The 23,672-nt window shown below is 55.0% G+C and overlaps 1 protein-coding gene across 2 annotated transcripts in view; it reads left to right on the top strand.

The window, feature by feature from the left end:
* Nucleotides 1–23,520, top strand: part of MAPKBP1 (mitogen-activated protein kinase binding protein 1) — a 51,905-nt gene extending 28,385 nt beyond the window's left edge. The window contains exons 4-32 of one of the 2 annotated variants that reach the window (XM_033435739.2): nt 6,868–6,930; nt 7,155–7,212; nt 7,950–8,120; nt 8,501–8,638; nt 8,893–9,075; nt 9,301–9,318; nt 9,643–9,803; nt 10,583–10,772; nt 11,348–11,494; nt 11,708–11,883; nt 12,663–12,754; nt 13,021–13,146; nt 13,530–13,600; nt 13,772–13,893; nt 14,168–14,243; nt 14,354–14,465; nt 14,639–14,702; nt 14,964–15,098; nt 15,306–15,442; nt 15,647–15,702; nt 16,764–17,000; nt 17,474–17,640; nt 17,871–18,016; nt 18,138–18,335; nt 18,486–18,570; nt 18,867–19,150; nt 19,373–19,969; nt 20,409–20,494; nt 21,113–23,520. In XM_033435739.2, coding sequence (XP_033291630.1) covers nt 6,868–6,930; nt 7,155–7,212; nt 7,950–8,120; nt 8,501–8,638; nt 8,893–9,075; nt 9,301–9,318; nt 9,643–9,803; nt 10,583–10,772; nt 11,348–11,494; nt 11,708–11,883; nt 12,663–12,754; nt 13,021–13,146; nt 13,530–13,600; nt 13,772–13,893; nt 14,168–14,243; nt 14,354–14,465; nt 14,639–14,702; nt 14,964–15,098; nt 15,306–15,442; nt 15,647–15,702; nt 16,764–17,000; nt 17,474–17,640; nt 17,871–18,016; nt 18,138–18,335; nt 18,486–18,570; nt 18,867–19,150; nt 19,373–19,969; nt 20,409–20,494; nt 21,113–21,340 — 4,324 coding nt within the window. In that variant the 3' untranslated portion in view covers nt 21,341–23,520. The remainder of the gene's footprint in view (nt 1–6,867; nt 6,931–7,154; nt 7,213–7,949; nt 8,121–8,500; nt 8,639–8,892; nt 9,076–9,300; nt 9,319–9,642; nt 9,804–10,582; nt 10,773–11,347; nt 11,495–11,707; nt 11,884–12,662; nt 12,755–13,020; nt 13,147–13,529; nt 13,601–13,771; nt 13,894–14,167; nt 14,244–14,353; nt 14,466–14,638; nt 14,703–14,963; nt 15,099–15,305; nt 15,443–15,646; nt 15,703–16,763; nt 17,001–17,473; nt 17,641–17,870; nt 18,017–18,137; nt 18,336–18,485; nt 18,571–18,866; nt 19,151–19,372; nt 19,970–20,408; nt 20,495–21,112) is intronic. The other variant, XM_033435741.2, reaches the window with a different exon arrangement.
* Nucleotides 23,521–23,672: the final 152 nt, after the last annotated feature.

The following is a 23,672-nucleotide window of genomic DNA, read 5'->3' as shown; positions in this document are numbered from 1 at the left end:
GAGGGGCAGGCAGACAGTAAGCATGTGAACAAATAAATGAGCAAGGTAATATCAGACAGTGATAAGTGTTCTGAAGAAATAAACCGGGGTGATGGAAAAGGAGAGTAAGTGAATACCTGGGAGTGGGGTGGGGTGGGGCTACTTGGAAACTGGCTGGTCAGGGCTCAGTGGGAGGTAGCATTTGAGCTGGTGTCTGAGTGACAAAGAGGAATCTATGTGTGAAGATCTGTACTTCCAGGTGGAGGAGACCTCAACTACAAATGTCCCAAAGAAAGGAGGAATCAATTCACTTGTTTGAGTAGCTAAACAGCAGCCGTGGTGGCTAGACCATAGTGAGTGAGAGGAAGGGGGCTCAGACACTGCTTTTGGACCTGGCTTGTGCGTCTTGCAGCTCACAGACATCCACCTGTTGTCCCAGAAGGGAATATGTTTAGAGTCCTCTGGACAGAGAGAGGTGTACTGGTAGCTCTACACCAGTGACCACATTATTCACTGGGTTATTACTGCCAAGTCTTTTCTCATGCTTTTGACGGGGGGGAGGGGTGTGTGTGTCTCATAGAGCATCCCAGAAACAGAGATGCCAGTGGGTCTCATGGGCTGGCCTAAGAGGGTTACTTATTTGGAAGGCATTGGGTTCCATGTGGGTCCTGAAGAGGACCACAACCAAGGATGCCCTAGGAAACGTCCTAGACTCATTATCTCTTAGGATAATTAAAGCTATAAGATTTCCCCTTTGGGAGTGAATCGGGAGGGACAGTTTGTAATTCCAACCTGGAGGAGGACCCTAATGAGTCACTAGTATCCTGCAAGTCCTATATGGATACCGTAGTTGGGGTTCCTGTTGCAACTGCTGAACCCCTGGTTAGCCCTTTCCTTGTTATTGGTGCCCCAGAGAACCCTTCAAGAAGATGGCTAGGAGCACCCTGCTGGTTACTTTGCATATTATTTTTTTCAGTTCTCACAACAATTCTGAGACTTAGATACTATTTATTATTCCTGCTTTATAGATGAGGAAACTGAGGTTCAGAGAAGTTAAGGAATATGCCCAAGATCACACAGTATGTTAGCAGACAGGTCTGCCTGACCCCAGTTTTCTTATTCTTTCTATCATCAGTGCCCTTGAGCATCAGTGAGTCCTAGAAGTCTAAGGTTGGACAGAACTGTGGACCTGCCCTGCCGTGGGGCCTGCTACTCAGGAGTTTCCTTGGGAGTTAGGGCTTTGAGATCTGGTAGCTAATGACTTAAAGATTTATTCACAAATATTTATTGAGTGCCAATTTTCTAGGCCTTTGGGATGTAACAGTAAACAAAATAAACAAACACTACTGTCACAGAGCTGGCAGTCTTAGTGATGAATATAGATCGTCTTCCCTCCCCAAAAGTAAATTATATGGAATATTATAAATTGATGTGTGCTTTGGAAAAAGTATAAGCAAGAAGCAGTGAAAGGGAATAGGGAATGTGGGGGTGTGGGGTTATAATGTTAAGTAGGGGTACAGGGTGATGTATGAGCAAGGCTTGAAGGACCTTTAGTGTGCCTCTGTGAGTCACCTTCTGACTTTTCTTGGTCTGAAAGAGGAAATTCTAAGGTGCAGGGTCCCTGCTCAGACCTTCTGTGTCCTGCTCCCTGTGTGTGTTTCTGCATTCTTTGCTCATCCAAGGGTTCATTTGTTTCTGCCTTCTGGAGGATGGAGAGTCATAGGAGGTGGATCCTGTGGGAATGCTGGGCTCTTGGTGATGGCAGCAGGCCTGGACCTGTCCAGGGACGGGGGCTATCGAGGGCTTGGCCTTTCCTGGTTCAGAGAAGTTCCTGGGCAGTGGGCCCAGCACCTGGTACGGTTGCTCCACCACATGACTCCCGGGCTGAGGCCCTGAGGGATTGAGGCCTCACTGCTTCCCTATGAGAGTGAGCAGACTCCCTGTGCCTGTACCCTGGGGTTCTGAATTATGGGACTCAGCCGGTTGGGCCAGCCCAACCCTATCATATGGAGGATTGCAGCCAGTACTGCTGCAAGGGCACGTGCCAGTGACTGCCTGCTGTGCTGGCCAGGGTCAAGGGGTGTGGAGACCAAGGGCCAAAGATTGGTGCAAACTACACCCCACCCTTCCCTCCCTAGCAGACTGAGAAACTTGCTCAAAGGTTAGAGAAGACTGAGGAGGCTCCCACATCAGTGCTTTTTTTTTTTTTTTTTTGCGGTACGCGGGCCTCTCACTGTTGTGACCTCTCCCGTTGCGGAGCACAGGCTCCGGACGCACAGGCTCAGCGGCCATGGCTCACGGGCCCAGCTGCTCCGCGGCATGTGGGATCTTCCCAGACCGGGGCACGAATCCGTGTCCCCTGCATTGGGGGACACCAACCACTGCGCCACCAGGGAAGCCCCACATCAGTGTTTTTGAGGTCTCTTCTCTTGGGAGGACCTCAGCAAGCTGGGCACAGGGGGACCTTGGAGGTCTTTGCCAAGTTCTGCCTTCACCATCTGCGTTATTATCCTCACAAGTGGAGCTGTGACCGAGGGTTGGTCTCTTTTTTCCTCTTTCTCTGTGTTGGAAGGTTTCCAAATTTGAATAATTAGAAGTAAAAATTTCAGCTTGCCCTACCTGTGTGTGTTTCCCTCCTCTGCTTAACTCTCCCATGACACACATGAGAATTTCCAGGCTACACTGGGGGGTGGGGGTTGGGAGGTGTTAGAGAAGGGAGAGGTTGCCTCATAGCTAGTCATCCTCTGTCTGCATTGTCTTTTTACACACACGTGCTGCTCTCCCTCCTTCTTCCGCCATGGAGTCCAACCTAGAGGAGACAGGAAACAGAGGATGCTATGGCCCAGCAAGACTCAGAATTTATGTGCGGTGACTTGGGGAGTGTTCTCAGCCGCCCTTGAAAGGCCACCATGCTGCTTCGGGTTTAAAGGAGCCCTCATCACCTACTTTTTCTGGATTTGGAATGTGGCTGTCGGCATCTGCATCAGTTCATTTCAAGTCAGATCAGCTCTGAGCTGAACCCCTCTGCTGTGGTTTATCTGGAGCTGATCCGAAAGCTAGGTAACCCAGCACCATTCAGACTGGAGGCCATCACCAGAGAGGATGAGCCTGCAGAGGACCGCCTTAGCCGGGCGGCACAGATAGCAAGAAAACGTCAGCTCTCCCGAAAACTTGGTGGGCTTTGCGTGATGGTGGCAGGCCTGGGGGTTATCATTTTTCACACACTAAATAAAATATTAAAATCTAAATATCTAGATCTATGAACTTTGAACTATAACTGCTATAATTTTCATGTGCCCTGTTATGATTTCCAAAGATTCTGTAGCCAGAATCCTTTTTCCCTCCAAGCACCCCAGTCTTCTCTGCCCCTTCTCAGAGGCTCCTGCCCTGGTGCTCTGTGCGTTAGGTCAGTGTGCTTTCTGTGTTTGTCTCTCCTTTTCAGCTTCAGTTTTCTCTCCTTTTTCCCACTCACTCCACTCTGCTTTTCTGAGAGCACAGCTTCTGGAATCCTGACTCTCTTTTGCTTTAGCTGAGAGGCCTTGAATAAGACCTCTGAACTCGTTTCTCCACATTGAAGTGGGGCTGATTGTACCAGCAGTCACAAGCTTGTGGTAAGGATTAGCTAAGACCAGACCTCTAAGGTGCTTAGCAGAGTGCCTGCTACACAGAAAGTGCTGGTTAAATGGTAACTCTTATTATTGGGCCCACTGTGTGAAGAGCAGTAGACCGGTTATAAAAGGAAGTGAAGGCCTTCGTGCTTAGAGTTCCTTGAAACTCTCGCGTGGTGCTTTTTAACTTAGCCAGGAGGTGTCACTTCCATTCTCTTTCTGTGCTTCTGTGCTGCTGTCCTAGTCACTTGAGGTAGTTTCTCCCTCAGCATTTCCCCCATCCCTTCCTTGCTACCTTCCAAGCTTATCATCTCCTAAGTGGATGAAGACGTAGATATTTTCTTTCCCCAGGCTTAACCCAGCTCTCCTTCCTTGGCTGCCTTCCCAGAACTTTAAAGGAAGCCTCCTTTAGAGTTTTTACCATTACTCAGATCCTAACAGGACTCACCTCCGTTTTTCTGAAGGAAAAACCTGACACAGTCCCTGAGCACCTTGTTCCTCACTGCCAGGAGTCCCTTTTGGCTTCCTGTCCATGCTCCAGGGGGAGTAATAGTAAGATTTGCCGTTTGTTTGGCTCCCACTCTGTGTCCAAAAAAAATTATTTGATCTTCACAGAAGTCCTGAGAGCTTGATCCTAGTGGCTCCTTTTTAACAGATAATGAAATAGGCTTGTGACTTACCCAGGGTCACAAAGTTGTACATGGCAGAACAAGGACTCAAACCCTGGTCTCTGACTCAAAAGCTCACAGTGTCCCCACTGTCCCACACTGCCTCTGAGGATTTGGAGATCCTCGGTGCCACCTTCCATAGAAGACAGGTGGGGCATGCAGTAGGGAGGAGAGCTGGGCCTACGGATACCCAAGTAGTCCAAGCTAGTGGACCAAGGGAGGCATTCATCCATTCAATAAACGGTTCTTGAACAACTGTGATGGGCCAGACTCTGCTAGGCACAGGAGACAAAACAGTGAGCAAAACCAGGCACAGTTCCCACCCTCATGGAAGACGCAGTCTGGTGGAGGAGGCAATCAACAATAAATATCCTACTGTATAGCACAGGGAACTATATTCAACATCCTGTGATAAACCATAATGGAAAAGAATATGAAAGAGAATGTATATATATGTATAATGAGTCATTTTACTGTACAACAGAAATTAAACACAACACTGTAAAATCAAGTACACTTCAATAAAATACATTTTAAAATTAAAAAATTGTAAAATTGCAGTTGTGATAAATGTCACAAAAGATTGATACAACTGTGTTGTGAGAGCATATACTGAGGCCATCTGACCTGAGATCTGAAAGAGAACTATGTGTTAACTAGTTGGAAAAGGGAGAGAAGAATGCTCTAGACAAGGGAAGGCGCTCTAGCAAAGGCCTGGAGTCAGAGGAGCGTAGCAAGCTAAAGGGAGTGAAAGGATGTGGTTGGAGCATGGTGCAGGGTGAGGCTGGAGGGTGGGCAGGGGCCACACCACCCAGGGCCTTCATGGTACTTAAGGGGTTGGGTCTTAGAAGCTCCCCAGGGATGTTCAGCAAGGGGTGACACAGATCAGAGTTGCGCGTGTTTGATGTAAAGAGGCCTGGACGCTGGAAGAGCTACGAGTCCTGGCTCTGCTCTTTATAGGAGCCTAGGTTTCCTCACCTCAAAATTTTGGAGGGTTGGACCAGGTGATCTTTAAAGTCACCTAGCATAGTGCGTTTAATTCCTTCCATCCTTCCTTCCGACTCTAAGATTTTATGGATCTTAGCTGTTTTAGAGGAAGTAGGCCCCCTGTATCCTGGACTGCCCCTCACAGAAGCTGGACAAGTGTGCTTGTGTGTGTGTGTTTTGGGATGGGGGAGGGAGAGTGATGGGGCACAGAGTTTCCAAAGCCATCTGATTTGGGTCATATTTTTAAAAACCCTCCTGACGTGGCATTCTAGAAGGGAAGTGGGAGACTGGAAGTTGGTATAAAGAGAGAAGGAGGAAGGAAACAAAGATTAGGAGAAGGAGAGAGAAGAAGAAAGAAAACAGTGAGGAGGGATTTGGGGGAGGGGACTAGAGGAAAAGATGATGTGACTCAGGGATTCCAAGGCTGTCCATCAGCCTGGCAGTGCTGGGCAGAGCTGGTGTCCCTCCGAGATCCCAGTGTCCCCAGTGATTACCTGTGGCGTTTGCATATGGAAGTGGTTTATTGAGCCTGAGATGCTGAGCCCTCACTAGCGGCTTGTACCTGCCTTCGTTTCAAGTTTCTGGCAAGCGTTGGGTTTCAGATGTGGGGTCTGCAGTGCCTTCCCACTAAACCAGGCTGAGTCTGGAGGACGTAGCCCTCTCATCCTTCTCTCCCCATCCCCTTACCTGGTGTAGCAGGCTCCACGTTTGCTCCTGTCAGCTAGTTACAGTTCTGATGAAGCGATGAGGCAGAAGGGCTGTGGGCCCCTGGGCATGCTGATAGCCAGGGAGCCTGAGGGAGAACACTGCTGTCCATAGCTTCCCGCTTCTTGCCCCCAAGTCCTACTACCTGGCCTCCCCTCTGGAGCTGCCTCTGGAAAGTCAGTCTGAGCCTGATCCCATCCAGACTCACCTTCTGGCTGCAGAGGGTGCTCCCAGCCTTCTCCCATTGTCTTCTGGCAGTCTGGAGGGTCCGTCTCAGGTTCCTCGGGGCCAGGGATTCTTGGGGCTGGGCTTCCCCAGGCCCTCTCAGGCTCTCTCTGCCCCTCCCGCTAGTCGTACCGAGCCTCCTAGCGGTTCTGGTCCCCTGCCTCCCGCCCGCTCCATCACCTGACGCGTAGAGGGTGTGTGGGGGAGCTGGGGAGGGGTTGGCTCCTGCCAAGTACACAGGTGGGCACACACGTGAGAGGCCTCACTCCTTGGAGCTCAAATACTTGACACACGTGTGGCTCCATGTCGCACTGGCTGTATGTATACCTGTGGCCTGCTTTGCCCAAATCACGTGAGTTCTTCCCTCCTGCCCCCCTTTCTGGGCTGTGCAAGGATCGTGGGAAGGCCTGGGTCCCTGCTGCCCTTTGCGGCAGAGATGGCGCTGGTGCCTAGGGACCTGGTGGGGCTAGACTTGCAGAGAGCCCTTTCACCCTCATGAGGCTGCAGAGATGGGCCCTTATGGGTGGGAAAGGAAGTGGGAAGAGCAAATTGCCAGAAGAAAGCGGTCAGTTGCCCTCAGTGGCAAGTGGAGCCCCCTTGAGCTGGCTCGCCCCAGCTCCCTGGCCTGGGGGCCTGGAGCTCCTGGGGGAGCTGTGGTTTGGTGCTGAAGTCACTTGTCTCACTCATCTCCCCAGGTGTGTGGTCGTGCTGTTCAATCCCCGGAAACACAAACAGCACCACATCCTCAACAGTTCCAGGTAAATGGGTCTGGGCCCTCAGGGGGCATCTCCTGGAGTCTGTGAGAAGGGCACTGTCTGAGGTCTCTGTGGCTCTGGGGACTGAGACTGGGCCCCAGGGCCAGCTAGGGAAATGTCACACGTGCCGTTGGTGTCTGCCGGTCTTGCCTTTTGAGGGGACTGTGAGGGAGCCGGGCTTAGGCAGGGCTGCCAGTGCCTCTTTGAGCCTGCCTCATTTCTTGCAGGAAGACCATCACTGCCCTTGCCTTCTCCCCTGATGGCAAGTACTTGGTCACAGGAGAGGTGAGTGTGGAAGGGGGGCCGCAGTACTCTGAAGAGGGTGGGTGGCCTGGCCTCAGCAGAGAGCTACAGTCCTGGGCCTGGTTAGGGCTGCCGCCGCTCTGGCTGCCTGAACGGATGCCAAATCCCGGTTTTGGCTGCACCTTCAACCAGTGGTGCTGAAGCCTTAGTGGGCATCAGAATCAGCTGGAGGGCTTGTTAAAGTGCACATTGCTGGGCCTGCTCCCAGAGTTTCTGGTTCTATAGGTTTTGGGGGGGGACCCCAAAATTTGCATTTCTAGCAAGTTCCCAGATCATGCTGATTCTGCTGGTTTGGGAAGCACACTTTGAAAACCACTGCTGTAAGATATTCCTTGTGCCTGGGGGCCCCCTGCTGGGCGCATGAGGGACACCTCTCCCTTCGCAGTCTCTTACAGGGAGGCATAGGCGTGGGTGGTGGTGGTTCTCAACCCTGGCTGCCCATCAGGATCCCTCTAGGAGCTTTGAACAAACACAGAGGTGCAGACCCTCACCCGGAGATACTGAACCAAATCTGGGGGTGTTTTCTCTCAGATAATCGTTGTTGTCCTGAGATATTTATCATGTTTCCTCTACACCTTTGCCCTGTGTAGCACTCTGCTTTGGGCCGGGGGCTCATTAGAGAGACTGTGCCCAGTAGCTGGAGAGGTAGGCCCCACCCTGAAAGGCTAGGGGAGGCTGTGTGCCTCTGGCCCTCACTTCCAGTTCTTGCCTCCCTGCAGAGTGGGCACATGCCTGCCGTGCGGGTTTGGGACGTGGCCGAGCATAGCCAGGTGGCGGAGCTGCAGGAGCATAAGTATGGCGTGGCTTGTGTGGCCTTCTCCCCTAGTGCCAAGTACATTGTCTCTGTGGGCTACCAACATGACATGATCGTCAACGTCTGGGCCTGGAAGGTGAGTGGGCCGGGTGGGCCGGTCTCGCAGCCTCATGGGGGTCCAAGGGCCAGTTGGGGACCTGAACCCCTTCATTCCACCCTGCTGATCTCAGTTTTATTCTAGAAAATGACCTGAAGCAGAAAAAAGCAACTGTGTAGCCAAGCGTGTTGGTAGAAAGAGGCTAGCTTTGTGCCTCCGAGGACCTCCAGAGGCAATGAATCTCTTCAACTCCTCTGGAAAAGGATTCTCCTTCCTCCCCTCTTTTTCTGACCAGTAAATCCTGGAAAGAAACATTTTTTAAAGTACAAATCCTATCTAACCCTCCTTCATCCTCTGAGCCTCTTTCATCTTAGCTCCACGAGGCAGAACTTCGATTCTTCCTTTGGCTTTCCTTCCAGAAAAACATTGTGGTGGCCTCCAATAAGGTGTCCAGTCGGGTCACTGCGGTGTCCTTCTCTGAAGATTGTAGCTACTTTGTCACTGCTGGCAACCGGCACATCAAATTCTGGTACCTTGATGACAGTAAGACCTCAAAGGTGAGGTGCTCAGGCTGGAAGTAGCCCCCAGGGCCAGGGTCTACTCAGCCCACCCCAGGAGACTGCTCCCCTTGGGCCCCTCTGCTTTCTCAACAGCCATCCAGAAGTTCTGGATGAGCCAGATGCTGTCTGGGCCGAGGGGTAGTCTCAGAGGGCAAGGGAGCCTTGCTGCGCCTCCTCCCTCCCTCTCCCCAGGGCTTGGTTTCCAGGGCGCCCCGGGGCGATGGGTGGGCGACAGTGTCGCATCTCCACAGGTGAATGCCACCGTGCCCCTGCTGGGCCGCTCCGGGCTGCTGGGGGAGCTGCGGAACAACCTGTTCACCGACGTGGCCTGTGGCCGAGGCAGGAAGGCGGACAGCACCTTCTGCATCACGTCCTCAGGGCTGCTGTGCGAGTTCAGTGATCGGAGGCTCTTGGATAAGTGGGTGGAGCTGAGAGTAAGTACCTCTGTCCCAGTGGGTGGGGTGGGTGGGGCTGCCCGCGTCTCAGCTCAGGGGAGGACTGTCCGTACAGGGGCTGGGCCCTGCATGCAAGAGGGGACCCCAGGAGGAAGAGGCTTGAGGGAGCCAGAGCTTGGCCCAGTTCCAGCCCAAGCAGATCTGTGTAACTGCCTCCTCCCTGCTCTTTCTGTCTTTCTTTCCCTGCTTTCCTCTTCTGCTCAGAACACAGACAGCTTCACAGTAAGTGGTGCTAGACTCTCCTCTCTTTCTCATGCTGTTCCTTTCTCTTTGCTGGGCTTTTCCTATTTTGTCCTCTTTGCCAAAACCTCTAGTGCCTTAGAAGGCTCCCGGACTCCCATCCCCCATCTGCACGTGGCTGTGAGCCCTCTGCCGCCAGCTGCTGGAGGGCGGGGCGTCTCTAGATAACAGCTGAGGGGCTCGGGCCAGAGCAGCTGGGCTGCTTTCCCCTCGCCCCCTGCCTTGGCTGGTGTCTCCTCTTGGCAGGTGACTGTTGAGGAGGGGTTGAGCGGGTGGCCATGCTGACTTGAGCCCCTCTGCCTGCAGACCACCGTGGCCTACTGCATCTCTGTGAGCCAGGACTACATCTTCTGTGGCTGCGCTGATGGCACCGTGCGCCTCTTCAACCCCTCTAACCTGCACTTCCTCAGCACCCTGCCCCGGCCCCATGCCCTGGGGACAGACATAGCCAGTGTCACAGAGGCCAGGTGAGCTGTGTGGGCCCCCTGCCTCCATTTCAGAGCCTTACTCCGCACCCAGCCTTCCTTGCCCGTGTAAGATGAAGGGTGTATCGATACCCCCAAAGATTACAGGAACATCTCTGCACACACACAAATGTGGCTTTATTGGTACACGGCGCACTGTGGGGGACCGTGGAGTGTCTCAGTATGTAGGCGTTAGGAGGGGCTTAGTGTCAGATTTGGGCTTGTGTTAGATGATTTTAGGATTGGTTCCAGGGACTGAAGTTTTGCTCTGGTTGGGTGCTGTGAGGAAGTGGGGGCAGTTCTACAATTGGACCTTTAATTTTATTTGAAAGGTGGAAGGAAAGGTATGGAGCTAAAGCTGTAATTGGTAAAGAAGTTGCAGTCAGTCCTGAAAGATGGAAAACGGTGATGTTTGGTCACTTTTGTGGTTTGTACAGTGATCTTGTTTTTATCTGTCTCAGACACCACTACAGAGTGGTCTTGTTTTTGTTTCACTCCGTCATGACCACAGAGTTACCTTGTCTCACGTTGGTGTTCTGTGACCTCGTTTGTGTTCATCAGGAGAGCACCATGGCCCAGCAGCTAGTGCTGGATCAGCTCCGAGCTGAGAGCTGTCAGAAGCAGCTTTTTCCTCTCAAGCAGCTGCTTCCAAACCTGCGGGTCTGGAGAGGGCTCCCGTGCTCTGCTCCTTCCTTTATGGGTGGGCTTCTGTCTTCATTCCCCTCAATCCCTCATTTCGTCAGCCCCTCACTCACCAGTTTGCTCTGTCCTCTTCCCTACAGTCGCCTCTTCTCTGGAGTGGCGAATGCCAGGTATCCAGACACCATTGCCTTGACCTTTGATCCTACTAATCAGTGGCTGTCTTGTGTATACAACGACCACAGCATTTACGTTTGGGACGTGAGGGACCCCAAGAAAGTGGGCAAGGTGTACTCGGCTCTGTATCATTCCTCCTGCGTCTGGAGTGTGGAGGTAGGTGGGCTGACTCGAGACTGACCCGGTTTGCCGGGACACCACTGTGAGGACAGAAAGTGGGGATCCCCAGGTAGAACGTTATGTTCCCGCTGCCTCCTCACTTCTCCAGCAACATCCCTGTGTGTCCACATACCTTCAGATGGGTCCTGAGGGTTGAGCTTGAATTTTCGTGCTTATATGTCTCAGGCTTCTTCCAATGTGTCCCCGTCCATCCTTAGCTTTGCCTTGTCCTGGGCTGGGTGATCTCGGATGAGTTACTGAACTTGACCGAGCCTCATTTCCTCCGTGGTGAAATGATGTACCTGATTCATCTAATTGTTTTAAGCATTAAGTGAAATAATGTGAGTGGGAAACATAGAAGAGTTCCTGGTACATGGGAGATGCTTGGTTAATGTACTTTCCCGCAGTGATCTGAAGAGTATCTAATAGTTACGGCTTGCTTACCATAGGACAGACAGTGGGCTAAGCCTTGGCCAGCATCAGCTCCTAATGTCATTCCCTTCCATCTCCGTGGGCAGGCGAGGGACTGCTCCCTAATTGGAGCTCTGACTTTGTTCCCTCTGCCCCTTCAGGTCTACCCCGAAGTGAAGGACAGTAACCAGGCCTGCCTGCCCCCCTGTTCCTTTATCACCTGTTCTTCTGACAACACTATCCGCCTGTGGAACACAGAGAGCTCTGGGGTGCATGGCTCCACCCTGCACCGAAACATCCTCAGCAATGTGAGCCATGGGGCCCCCACTCCATGCCTAGCACCCACGTCCCTTCGCCTTCACACCGCCTTCTCGGGAACCGGGTCCCCAGACCCTGATCTTCCGGCTCTTATTTGGCCGGCCCCTGCGAGCCAAGGCTTTGTCTTGTCCAGCATTCCTCTCGCCTTGCTTCTGTACTGGGTCAGGCCTGCCTTATCCACTTCTCCTGACCTGCTCCACTAGGACCTCATTAAGATCATCTATGTGGATGGGAACACTCAGGCCCTGCTGGACACTGAGCTGCCCGGGGGAGACAAAGCTGATGGGTCCCTGATGGATCCCCGAGTGGGCATTCGCTCTGTGTGTATCAGCCCCAACGGACAGCATCTCGCTTCAGGGGACCGTGTGGGCACACTCAGGTAATGCCAGGTCTGGAATGGGTACTGCCTGCCTCTCATGGTCTGGGCTGGGGGAGTTAGTCCCCAGGGATAGAGCTTTTGAAAAGTTTGGCTCTAAAAGATTGGGGAAAAGATATTCATATACAAGGGAAGGATAATTATAGTGAAGAAGCCCAGCAGAAACCATCCTAATCAAGTAATCAGGCTTAACATCCTCATATCAACATCACAAAGCCCATAATGGTGCACTAAGAAGGACATAGCATTTTTTTCTGTGGTATTCTTGCCAAAAATGCAGAAAACTCAGTCCTGTCATGAGAAAACGACAGACCAACTCAAATTGAGGTACGTATGACAGAGCATCAGTGCTCTTCCAAAGTGTCGAGGTTATGAAAGGTAAGCAAAGACTGAAGACTCCAGTCTTTGAACTGGAGACTGAAGAGAAATAACAACTCAGTGCAGTTTGGGCTCTGGGTAGGATCCTGGATCCAGAAAAAGGATGTGGCGAAACTGGTGTAATTCAAATAAAGCCTTTACGTTCATAGTATTATACCAACGTAAGTTTCCTGGTTCTGGCAACCGGACTGTTGTTACGTAAGGCGTTAACGTTAGGGAAAGCTGGGTAAGGGAAATATGGAAGCCCTCTGTACTCATTGCAACTTTTCTCTAGCCTGAAAGTTCAAAAATAAAAAATAAGCTTTCAAAAAGGTCAGGGGAGAGGACGTAGCAGAGGAAGCAGAGTGAGTCTCTCCTCCTGCAGCCTGGCAGTGACCCCCTCCCTCCTCTCCTCATCTTTGCAGGGTGCATGAACTACAGTCCCTAAATGAGATGCTGAAGGTGGATGCCCATGACTCAGAAATTCTATGCCTGGAGTACTCTAAGCCAGACACAGGTAAAGTGGATGCCTGGTACCCAGCCCAGAATGGCACAGGGCTCCTCCAATCCTGCCAGTGCCACTTACCTCTATCCTGGCTGTTGGATGTGGGACTGAGACTCCTTTGACTCATTTGGTGTCATTGCAGGTTTAGAGGAGGACAGCTCTATCCCTTCTCTTTGGTTCTCTTGGCTTAGGGATATGGGGCTCAGTTCCTTTTTGCTGGACCCAGATAGGGGCCTGCTCTGGGCACTCGTGGGCTGATGGAGTTCTTCCAATCCCAGGTCTGAAGCTCCTAGCATCAGCAAGCCGGGACCGGCTGATCCATGTGTTGGATGCTGGACGGGAGTACAGCCTACAGCAGACGTTGGACGAGCACTCATCCTCCATCACAGCTGTCAAGTTTGCAGGTAGGGGGCAGGGCAATTGAAATACATTCTTCTGCCTACTACCGATATCTCCCCTGCCCCCCCCCCCACTGCCACCTGCGTCCTGCCTCCGTGAGAAGGGTATGCCCGTCACAGTGGCATGTGGGACAGCAGCTGGCCGGCCCGGGGCTGGATGGGAAGACAGGTGGAATATAGACTCTTAGTCCAGGGGACCCTGAGCAACCAGGTTGGCTGAGAATGGGGGGAAAGGAAGGCCTAGGTTTGGAGGGAAGCATCCTGGTTTAATTGGTTGTCTCAGCCTTATAGAGTAGCTCCATAGAGGGAATATGGGGAGGGAAGCAGAGGGAAGGCTGGCCTGCTTGTGGTGAGAGCAGTGGGAATAGCTAGGCCCCCTTCCTCCATAGCCAGCGATGGGCAAGTCCGCATGATAAGCTGTGGAGCAGACAAGAGCATCTACTTCCGCACTGCACAGAAGGTGAGGTTACTGGGTGTCCCTGAATGGGGCAATGGGTTTGAGGGTGGGGCGTGGGGTCGCTACGATTCCCCTACCTGAGGTTACGAGAGGTGAAGGGCGGCAAAAGCAAGGCTCTCTGGGTCTGGTGAGGCATTTGGGCGTGGGGTCTGCCCTCATGCTCCACCCCTGCAGTCTGGAGATGGAGTACAGTTTACACGGACACACCACGTGGTACGGAAGACGACCCTCTATGACATGGATGTGGAGCCCAGCTGGAAGTACACAGCCATCGGCTGCCAGGATCGAAATATTCGGTGGGCATCCCTTTCGCAGACCATCTGACCACATTCCTTCGTGCCCGAGGGGGTCAGCTCTAGGCAGCTTAGCCCTGTGTCTATCTTTTTGTCCAGGACTTTGTGCCCCCTTGAGCCTACAGCATGAGCACTTTGCCTCACCCAAGAGGTGGTAGCCCCTTTGGTGTTGGGGAGTGGCTTCCAGAGAGAACAGAGCTGCGGGTGAATGCTGGCTTTGCTGCCACCCAAGTGACCGTGACCTCCTCCTCATGTGAATGAGTGTGTTTCTCCACAGGATCTTTAACATCAGCAGCGGGAAGCAGAAGAAGCTGTTTAAAGGGTCGCAGGGTGAGGATGGCACTCTGATTAAGGTAAGGGCCCAGTAGGATGGGCGTTGGGCTAGAGAACGGGAGAACGGGGTGCTGGGTGGAGAGGGACTGGTGCTTCCTGTCCTCGTCTAGCTGTATGTCCCACTCCTCAGGTGCAGACAGACCCCTCAGGGATCTACATTGCTACCAGCTGTTCCGACAAGAACCTTTCCATTTTTGACTTCTCCTCAGGCGAGTGTGTGGCTACCATGTTTGGCCACTCAGGTGAGTGTAGCCCTGATACTCTCCCCCTGGAACTTTCCTCTTTCTTCCTTTAGTTTCCTGGGTCCCAGCAGAACTGTCTGTCCCTCCCCTCTAGCTAACTCCCTGTGTGTTGGGACAGACACTTGGCTGGGACTTCAGGGGGGCTCATAGGCCGTATTCTTTGTTCTTCACAGAGATTGTCACTGGCATGAAATTTAGTAACGACTGCAAACATCTCATCTCTGTGTCAGGGGACAGGTGAGCAGAAGCCAGCTTCCCTGAGACATAGATTCTTCCTCTGTGCCACAAACACACCCTGTCCCTCCCCTCTCTTCGACTCAGTGATGTCTTGGGAAGTAGGGCTGAACAGGGATATTGGCTGGGCCTGACCTGGCACTGGAGGGTGGCTCTGGTCTCCTTGCCCGCCTGTGGAGAAAGGGGTACTAGCGGTGTCACCACCCACAGAGACCTACCTACCTACCTACCCCTCCCTCACCCACCTCTGTGGCCCTCCCCCAGCTGCATATTCGTGTGGCGCCTGAGCTCTGAGATGACCATCGGCATGAGGCAGCGTCTGGCCGAGCTGCGGCAGCACCAGCGGGGGGGCAAGCAGCAAGGACCGTCCTCTCCCCAAAGGGCTGCTGGGCCCAACCGGTGAGAACAGAGTGTGGGGGATGGACAAGCGGTGGGTGGGCATCCAGACTGCTCGCTGTGGTGGCACGGTTCCTCCTCCTTGCTCTGGACCCGCCATTCAGAAACTCTGTATCTCCCAATACCTGTTTCTCACACGAACGCCCAGGATGTTGGCCTCTTCCCCTATTGAGTCTCCCCTCCCCTTGACCTTCCTTGTCTTGGACTCAGGCATGAGGCCCCATCGATGCTATCTCCTGGACTAGCTCTCTCATCAGACAGTGACAAGGAGGGAGAAGACGAGGGCACTGAAGAAGAAGAACTTCCAGCTCTGCCCATCCTTGCCAAGGGTACCAAGAAAGAGCCAGGTCTGTGGAAGTCTGATGTGGGCCAGACAGGCGCCAGTTGGTGCAGTGGCTAGATGTGCCCTTTCGGGGGCTGCGGGGGTGAGAGCAGTGTGAGCTGAGGAAACTGGAGCATTGTCGTAGCCTCGTAGGGCGTGGGCTGCTGTGGGACCAGCGCTGCACGGGGGGTGGGCGCGAAACTCTCTCTGACTGCCGGTCTCTGTCTAGCCTCGGTGCCCAGCGCGGCCCTGCCCCGAAGCCTGTCCCACTGGGAGATGAGTCGGGTGAGTCACCGTCGTTAAAATGTCCTTGCAAGGTTACCAGAAGTGAAGGACGGTGAAAGCAGGGCTCTCTGCACCTGGGGAGGCATTTGGGCATGGGGTCTGCCCACGTGCTCCACCCCTTGTGTCCAAGGAAGGGGAGCTCGAGCCTCTGGGCTGGTTCCAGGTGAGGGGTGACGAAGTCCAGGTATTTCCTCCCTGTGGCCTGCAAGGATTAGTCACCACTAGGGGAAGTACTCCGCTTGTTCAGCCTCCTGGGGGCCTGGGAGTAAACAAAGAACATGTTGAGGTGGGGAGTAGAAAAGGGGTCTAAGCCGAATGGTTACAAGGAAATTGCAAGGAAGTCAAAGGGCCAAAGAACTGAAATCTGGAGAAACTGTAGTTCTGAAGACCCAGGTGAAGAGAGAAGCTCAGGACTTCCAGAAGAGTTAGAGGGAAAAGGCCTTAAGAGGACCAGTAGCTGAGGGGCAACTTCAGGGTGGCCGGGAGGAAGATGAAGGCTTGCAGAGGCTGCCCAGCCTTCCCTTGTCCCGCGTCACGGTTTCAAGCTCCAGCACCTTTCATTGTCAGCAGCAGTTTCATGGGATGATGGTGGTGTGGTGTCTGGTGCCTTCTGACCAGGCCATGTGTCTCAGGCTGGGGCCATTGGTTTGTCCTTGGTGCTGTGAATGGACTTGGGGCTGTCCTCAGAGTGGGGGCCTCTTAGAGACTCCCAGTTCTGAGGTGTCCATGACACCGGTGAGGACGAAGACCAGAAGGTCCTCTAGGACAGGACAGAGAGTGAAGCTGAGAGCCTGAACTCTGGAGCCAGACTACCTGAGCTGTAACCTGCAGGCAGACTGTCTCTGGGACTTGGACAAGTTACTTAAGGCCTCTGTGCTTCAGTTTTCCCATCTGTACGTGTGAGGCGAATGGTAGTACCTCCTTCATAAGGTGGTTGTGAGGATTAAATGAACTAATACGTGTAAAGTGCCTGGCACACAGTAGGTGACGTGTGAGTGTTTGCTAAGACTGTTGTTACTGATTGTTACTGTTATTCCTCTCCTACCCCCTCCCCACACCAGGCACAGGAGACAGAGGAGTTCCTGGATCCAGCTCCTGCAGCCAACCAAGGACCCAGAAGAAGGGGGCGCTGGGCTCAGCCAGGCGTGGAGCTGAGTGTTCGCTCCATGCTGGACCTGCGGCAGCTGGAGGCGCTGGCCCCAACTCCTCGGGGCCCTAGCCAGGACTCTCCGGCTGTGAGCCCTTCAGGTCCTGGGAAGCATGGTCGGCAGGCCCCTGAGACCTCACATGCTAGCCAGGTGAGCCCGCTTTCTCCCAGCGAACTAGAGATCTCCAAGCAGCTTTAGCCAGCCTTGTGCCAGCAGCTGGGGCCTGAGCATTGGTCCAACTGTGCTTGCTCTGCCTCTGTGGGACATGGGTAACCTGAGCTGCAAAGTCAGGTGGGGCTGGCTAGGCTGTGCGGTACGGTGCTTGGGGTGCGGAAGCAAAGGGTAGCCTTTGTCCTGGGCTGGGTTCCTTGGAGGGCTCATGATATGAAGTGGTGGCTAGAGGTTGGCAGCCCAGAGTGCTAATGTAGTTCTTCCAGAAGCTCAAGAACACTAGTTGGAACCCAGCCTGGCTTTTCGGTGTCTGTCCTCAAGAGTCGGAGCTTCCCCCAGAATTGGTGCCCCCTGGATCCTTGCCCACCTCCACCTCCTCTCCCAGACCCTCACTCACGTCAGCAACCCCAGTGATGTTTCCAGAATGTGTGTTTCCCTTTGTGTGTTTCCAGAATGAAAAGCGCCCCCGGCCTCAGGCTTCCCAACCCTGTTCCTGCCCCCACATTATCCGATTGTTGTCCCAAGATGAAGGGGTCTTTGCCCAAGAACTGGAGCCTGCACCCATCGAAGACGGTATTGTCTACCCGGAGCCGAGTGACAGCCCCACCCTGGATACCAGGCAAGGGTCCTGCAGACTTCTGGGGCCATGCACCACCCGCCTCTTCTTCCCTTCCCTCCGGGGGTTCTGTATTTGGGTGGGGGGCTGGCCCCAGGCACTCAGGGCTTGCCCACCACTGCCTCATCCCCAGTCCTGCTCACGGGTGGGGCAGAAGGAAGGCAGGGGTCCAGTGGGGCTGCTGCTCACCATTGCTCACTGCCTCCTCTTTCCCCTCTTGGCCTTTCTGGCAGTGAGTTCCAGGTGCAGGCACCAGCCCGAGGGAGCCTGGGAAGAGTGTACGCCGGCAGCAGGGGCTCAGAGAAGCACAGCCCTGATAGTGCCTGCTCCGTGGACTTCAGCAGCAGTCGCCTTTCCAGCCCTGAGCATCCCAATGAAGGTGAGGCTGCAGCCCTGAGGGAGGGCCGGGACCACGCGGGTCAGTGGACTGAGGTGGGAATGGAGGCTCTGGCGACAGAGGGTTGCAGCGTGATGCTTCTCTCCCCCTCCCCCACATCCAGACTCCGAGAGCACGGAGCCCCTGAGTGTGGATGGCATTTCCTCAGACCTTGAAGAGCCAGCCGAGGGTGATGAAGAAGAGGAGGAAGAGGAGGGAGGCACTGGCCCCTACGGGGTGCAGGAAGGCAGCCCCCATACCCCGGACCAGGAGCAGTTTCTAAAACAGCACTTTGAGACTCTGGCCAATGGGGCTGCTCCAGGTGTGGTCACATTGGTCACCGCAATCTACCCTTCTTTCCCCTTGCCCCGCTGAGGGTCCAAGGGCAGGCCATGCCCGGGGGCTGCCTTCTAGGGGAGGCAGAGTCTGGGCAAGAGCTTGCTTCAGCCCCTGATTTCTGTCACCCTGGCAGGGGGCCCAGTCCGGGTACCAGAGCGGACAGAGTCTTGGAGCATCTCCTCACGATTCCTGTTGCAAGTGCAGAGCCCCGCACTCAGGTACTGTCCCCACAGCAGCTCACTTTCCTACAAGGAGCTCTAGCTCTCCTAACCTCGCAGTGCTCCCAATAGGGTCAGCCCTGCGCCTGGGGCAGCCTGCAGCCCTCTTCTCTCCAAGGCTCTGTCTTCCATGCCCAGCAGCACTGTGCACTCCAAGTTTTGGGACAGCTGTCCTGGCTGGCTTTGTGCCCACCCTTCTCTCCTAGTGCCTCGTTAGTGCTGTGAGAGCTTCCCCCCGTCTTGGCAGGGAGGAGCGCTGAGCCTCCTCTGGGCCTTCTTCCACATTTCCTCCCTAGGGAACCATCCCCATCTTCCTCAAGCCTGGCAATGACATCGAGGCCAGCCCAGGTGCCGCAGGCTTCTGGCGAGCAGCTGAGAGGCAGTGGTGCCAATCCTCCAGGAGCACCCCCGGAGGCGGGGCCTTCCCTCGGGAACCCTGGCCCCCAGCAGGCAGCCCCTGTGCTGTTGCCACGACGCCGTCTCAACCGGGACAGTAGCTGGGCCCCCAAGAGAGTGGCCACAGCCAGCGCCTCAGGTGGACTCCAGAAAGCCCAGTCGGTGCAGAGTCTGGTGCCACAGGGTGAGGAGCCTGGGGGGCTCAGCTCTAGGTGTGGGGAGCGTGGAGCCCATGGGCGTGCTAGAGGAAGGTGGCCTCACGTGGCCCTGATGTGTCACTGTGCTTGCCAGTGGGAGCCCCTTAGTGGGTATGTGCAGGGCACAGCAGCTCCTGGAGAGTTGAGCCTTAGCACCCGGGACGCCGTCCTCACCACCTGACCTGTGTATGTCTCTGTCTCCCCTGCAGATGAGGCCCCTCCACCAGGCCCGTTGCTCTTACAGGAGATGGAGGCCCAGGGGCGCCTGTGCTCCCTGCCCCAAGCTGACAGCCGTCTGTCTCAGCCCCACTCCTACCGGAACCCCACCACCAGTTCCATGGCCAAGATATCCCGCAGCATCTCTGTTGGGGAGAACCTGGGCCTGGCTGCCGAACCTCAAGCTCCTGCCCCCATCCGAGTCTCGCCACTCAGCAAGCTGGCCCTGCCCAGCCGGGCTCACCTGGTCCTGGATATCCCAAAGCCACTGCCTGATCGCCCTACCCTGGCCACATTCTCACCTGCTACCAAGGGCCAGGCCCCTGGTGAGGCAGAACAGCCTGGCCCCCCAGTGGGCCTAGCGAAGGCTCACAGTACATCTGAGAGACGGGCCTGTTTGGGGGAGGGTGCCACTCCCAAGCCTAGGACCGAGGGCCAGGCTCAGCCTGGGCCCAACAGTCCCCGTGCCCAGCAGCTGCCGGTCAGCATCCTCCTCCGAGGCCCTGAGAGCCTGCAGTCCCCACCCCCTGAGAAGGCTCCCAGCCCTGTGGAACGCACCAGGCCGGGGGCAGCCCAGAGCCGGGACTCAGGTGTGCACAGCTCCCAGCTCTCATCTCCTGCCCCGTCCTCTCTCTCCCCTGTCTGTTGGCCAGTCTCTGGCTCCATCCCATTTCTGTGCAACCAGCCTCTGGCGTATTTCGTCCTGTCTGCTCCTGTTTCGGTCCATTAAGTCACACCCCTGATGGTGAGACACTCCTGCCGACCTTCATGATCTCCCTGTGACCCACTTGTCCCTTCAGTGCCTTCCGGCCCCTGGGACTGGAGCTGGAGCTGGCCCTTTCCTCTGGACCTTGTTTCCTGGGTGGTGTTGGGAGGGTGTCGGGAAGGAAGGAGGCAAGAGGAAGGGACTGAGGGCGTGCGATGCTGGGTGGGGTGGGGGTAGGCCTCTCTTCCTCTGAGTGACCCCTGGGTGGGGAGGCCTGAAGGAGCAGCTTTGCTGGGTCTTACTGAGCTGTCTGTCCCTCCCAGAACCAGCCGTGAGCCTGGAGCAGTGCGAACAGCTTGTGGCAGAGCTACAGGGCAGTGTGCGCCAGGCCGTGCAGCTCTACCACTTGGTACGTGTTGGGTACCCCCCGGCGGGAAGACAGAGCAGGTCAGGAGTGCTAGCTGAGTATCTGGAACATAATGATAAGGCTCTTCCACCGATGGGTGGGTGGAGCAACTAGGAACATTCTGAGTAGGTGAGTGGGTTAGAAGCCAGGCCAGGCCTCGTGAACTGAGCACGTATGGGTCATTTCTGGCTAACAGCTGGAGACATCCTCAGACAGGAGGGTGAGGTGTAGAGAGCCCACATGTCTTAGTTTGCTTAGGACCATGCAGCCTGTGCCTGTTGTCCAAGTATAATTATTAATAGTATCCCTTTTCATATTCAGAACTGACTTGGCCACCCTAAACATAGGGGACAGCCCAGCAGGGGCCAAGATTTGAAAGAGGAGTTGCTAACAAGATGTAGATGGTGCCAGACCTGACAGTCACCCCCAGGGTCTGCCTCCATCCCCTAGCCTCGGGTCATACTTGCTGGTCTTGGAGTGTGCAACTCGCAGCCACACCTAGCAGGGCATGCAGTCCCTTCTTTGGGGCAGGCTGGACACCGGCAGGGCCCCTCCCTTTTCTATATCCATTGACAGTCCCCTCCACTGTTCCTCCCCCTCACTTCCGGGGTCCTGTTGCAGGTGGCCAGCTGCAAGACACCCTCAGCAGAGCAAAGTCGCATCACCCAGCTCCTCAGAAACACCTTCTCCTCCGTGCGGCAGGAGCTAGAGGCCCTGGCCGGGGCCGTGTTGTCCAGCCCAGGCGGGAGCCCTGGGGCCGCGGGCGCCGAGCAGACACAGGCCCTGCTGGAGCAATACTCAGAGCTGCTGCTTCGAGCCGTGGAGCGGCGCATGGAACGCAGACTCTGAGTTGCAGAAGCCTGTCCCAAGTGAATGCTCCCTCGATTCCAAACTGCAGCCCCTCCTCCACTCACCAAAACCTGTGGTGTTGCTTGGAGTGGATAGCAGGGATCAGTGCTCAGAGGGGAAGCAGCTTTCCCAGCTGTTCCTCATGGGGTCCCTGTATTTATTAATTTATTTCCCTGACTGTTGCCTCACTTTCTTGGAACTCCTGCCTCCACAGCCCCTCCAGTGGCTCACGCAGGGGTAGGTCTTGGGCCTTTGTCATCTTGGTGCTGTGAGGAGTAGGAGGGCAGCCTTCCTCATCTGGGGGAAATCGGGAAAGGCTGGCCCTCCCTTCTGAGAAGCCATTTGAAATTACTGCAGGGATCAGCTCCCTGGGGTGGAGCACACACAGGGTATTCAGTGGGGTAGAGGTGAGAGGTGATCTGGTATCCATGCCCTTTAGCCAACAACGGAGCTTCACCTCTACCTCCACTCCCCCCCCGTCCCCCCCCTCGCCCCCCGCCCAATCCAATACCAGCTGCACTCCCCTGGCTGCCAGAGCAGGGGTTGTTTTCCCCACTTGCTGGCAGTTCAGAAAGGTAGAGCCCTCTGGCCCTCTGGAGCACTCCCAGCCATCAGGAGGCTTGAGTTGATATCAAGGCCCGAGCCGCCACATTCCACTCCCGTTCCCCCTCCAAGAGAGCCCTAGCACGTCTCTTCCTGTGCCCCCTCTCTCCTGGCCGGAACTGTGGAGCCAGCTGTGGGACGTTGCTGCAGGACAGTAAAGCCCTCTGCTGGGCAAACATGAAGCCCTGGCCTCCTTCCCTCAGCCCCTTGGCCTTCCCTGTCCTCCAGCCCTGGTCCCCAGTAGGCTCCTGGAGCCGAGGCCACCTTCTCCCTGCATCCTGAGTGATGCTCAGTCAGAAGTCTGTGTTGGAACTTCCCTCATAGTTTACAGGGCGCTGGCCCACCTTCTAAGGACCTTGGCCACAGGTGAAATCTAAACATACACATACACACACACATACACACACACACACACACATTGAGTGTTCATTGGTAGGGCACTTGGCTGGCTGATGGGTACCTGGTTTTCTCTCACATCCCACCCTAGCTTCACCAACCTGGCTCTTATCACAGAACATGAAAAGGGAAGGAACACACTAAGCCTGAAATCTGGATTCTTAGTGTCCACAGCCTAGCTGATGTGAGATGGCCTCGAAGGCAGTGCTGGCACCCAGGGGTACTGGGTACTGGAGGTTGAAGAGAGGGAGGCACATGGGACTGCAGCAGGGGCCAAGAGACACACTGGAAAGGTGGCAGGTGGGACAGGTAAGTGGCAGAGGTCAGGGGATAGATTAGAATTAGAAGGGCAGTTTTAGGGGTGAGGGGAAGGAGCTAGGGCAAGTAGAGTAGGACCAAGTAGTGAAGCAGTTGTTGAAGAGTTGGGGTGAAGAACATGTGTCTCTAGGCCCTACTGCTTCCTCTGCCTCAGGTAAGTCAGGGCAGCTCTACCACAGCTCCAGGCCACAGAAGTCCATTTCTGTATGGGCTCTGCTGGCTCTGTGGGCGGAGGCTTAGCAAGAAATTAGATTCTGAAGGGTGTGCCGCTCTGTTTGCATCAGTCACCTGAACAGGTGAAACCTATTTCACCCTCACTCTTCTCTACTACCACCACCTGCTTGGCCAACGTGCAAAGAAATCCTGGCCCAAGAACTCTCACAGCTGAGAGTGGGCCCCGGGAGGGCTGCAGCTGCCCTTGTCAGAGTTAGAAATCCACTCCCACCGTACCCCTAACCCGCACACCAGCCGCAGTCCACCGCAAATGGGGTTCAGGCCTGGCCCTCTGGGCTGGGTTCTTGGCCATCCTCAGCCAGTCTGTCCCTCATGAGGAAAAGGCGCTACACTGCTGCCAAGGTTTGTGAGAAGGTGGCCGCCCTTCCCCTACCCCCAGCCCAGGGTGCGGGTGGGGGGGTCTCGTGGCCGGCGCCCGCCCCCTTCTGCATGTCTGAGGCCACCGGCGACTGCCGACCCCGTTCAGATCTGCCCTGACCCGGTTTTGAAAGCCCCTTATTTATAACTTTTATACTTTGTCCAGGCCATGGCGCTTCCCTCCTCCCCAGGTCTCACAGGGCAGAGGCTGTTTTTAACATGTCCGTTTGTACTGATGTATGAACTCGTCAATAAACACAATCATTTGCTAACCCTGGGTTGCCAGCGAGTGGGGCAGGCGAGAGGAGGCGCGGCTTCTCGCCGAATGGATACGAAATCTGGTCGCCTGGGGGTGTATGGGGGTGGGCAGTTGGAAGCTGCGGACTTCAGCTGCAGTGTGGGGGAGGACGAGGCGTGGGGGAGG

The sequence above is a fragment of the Orcinus orca genome, chromosome 2 (genome assembly GCF_937001465.1).
Source record: "Orcinus orca chromosome 2, mOrcOrc1.1, whole genome shotgun sequence".
NCBI classification, from domain to species: Eukaryota; Metazoa; Chordata; class Mammalia; order Artiodactyla; family Delphinidae; genus Orcinus; species Orcinus orca.
This window is presented reverse-complemented; position numbering and strand designations above follow the sequence as displayed.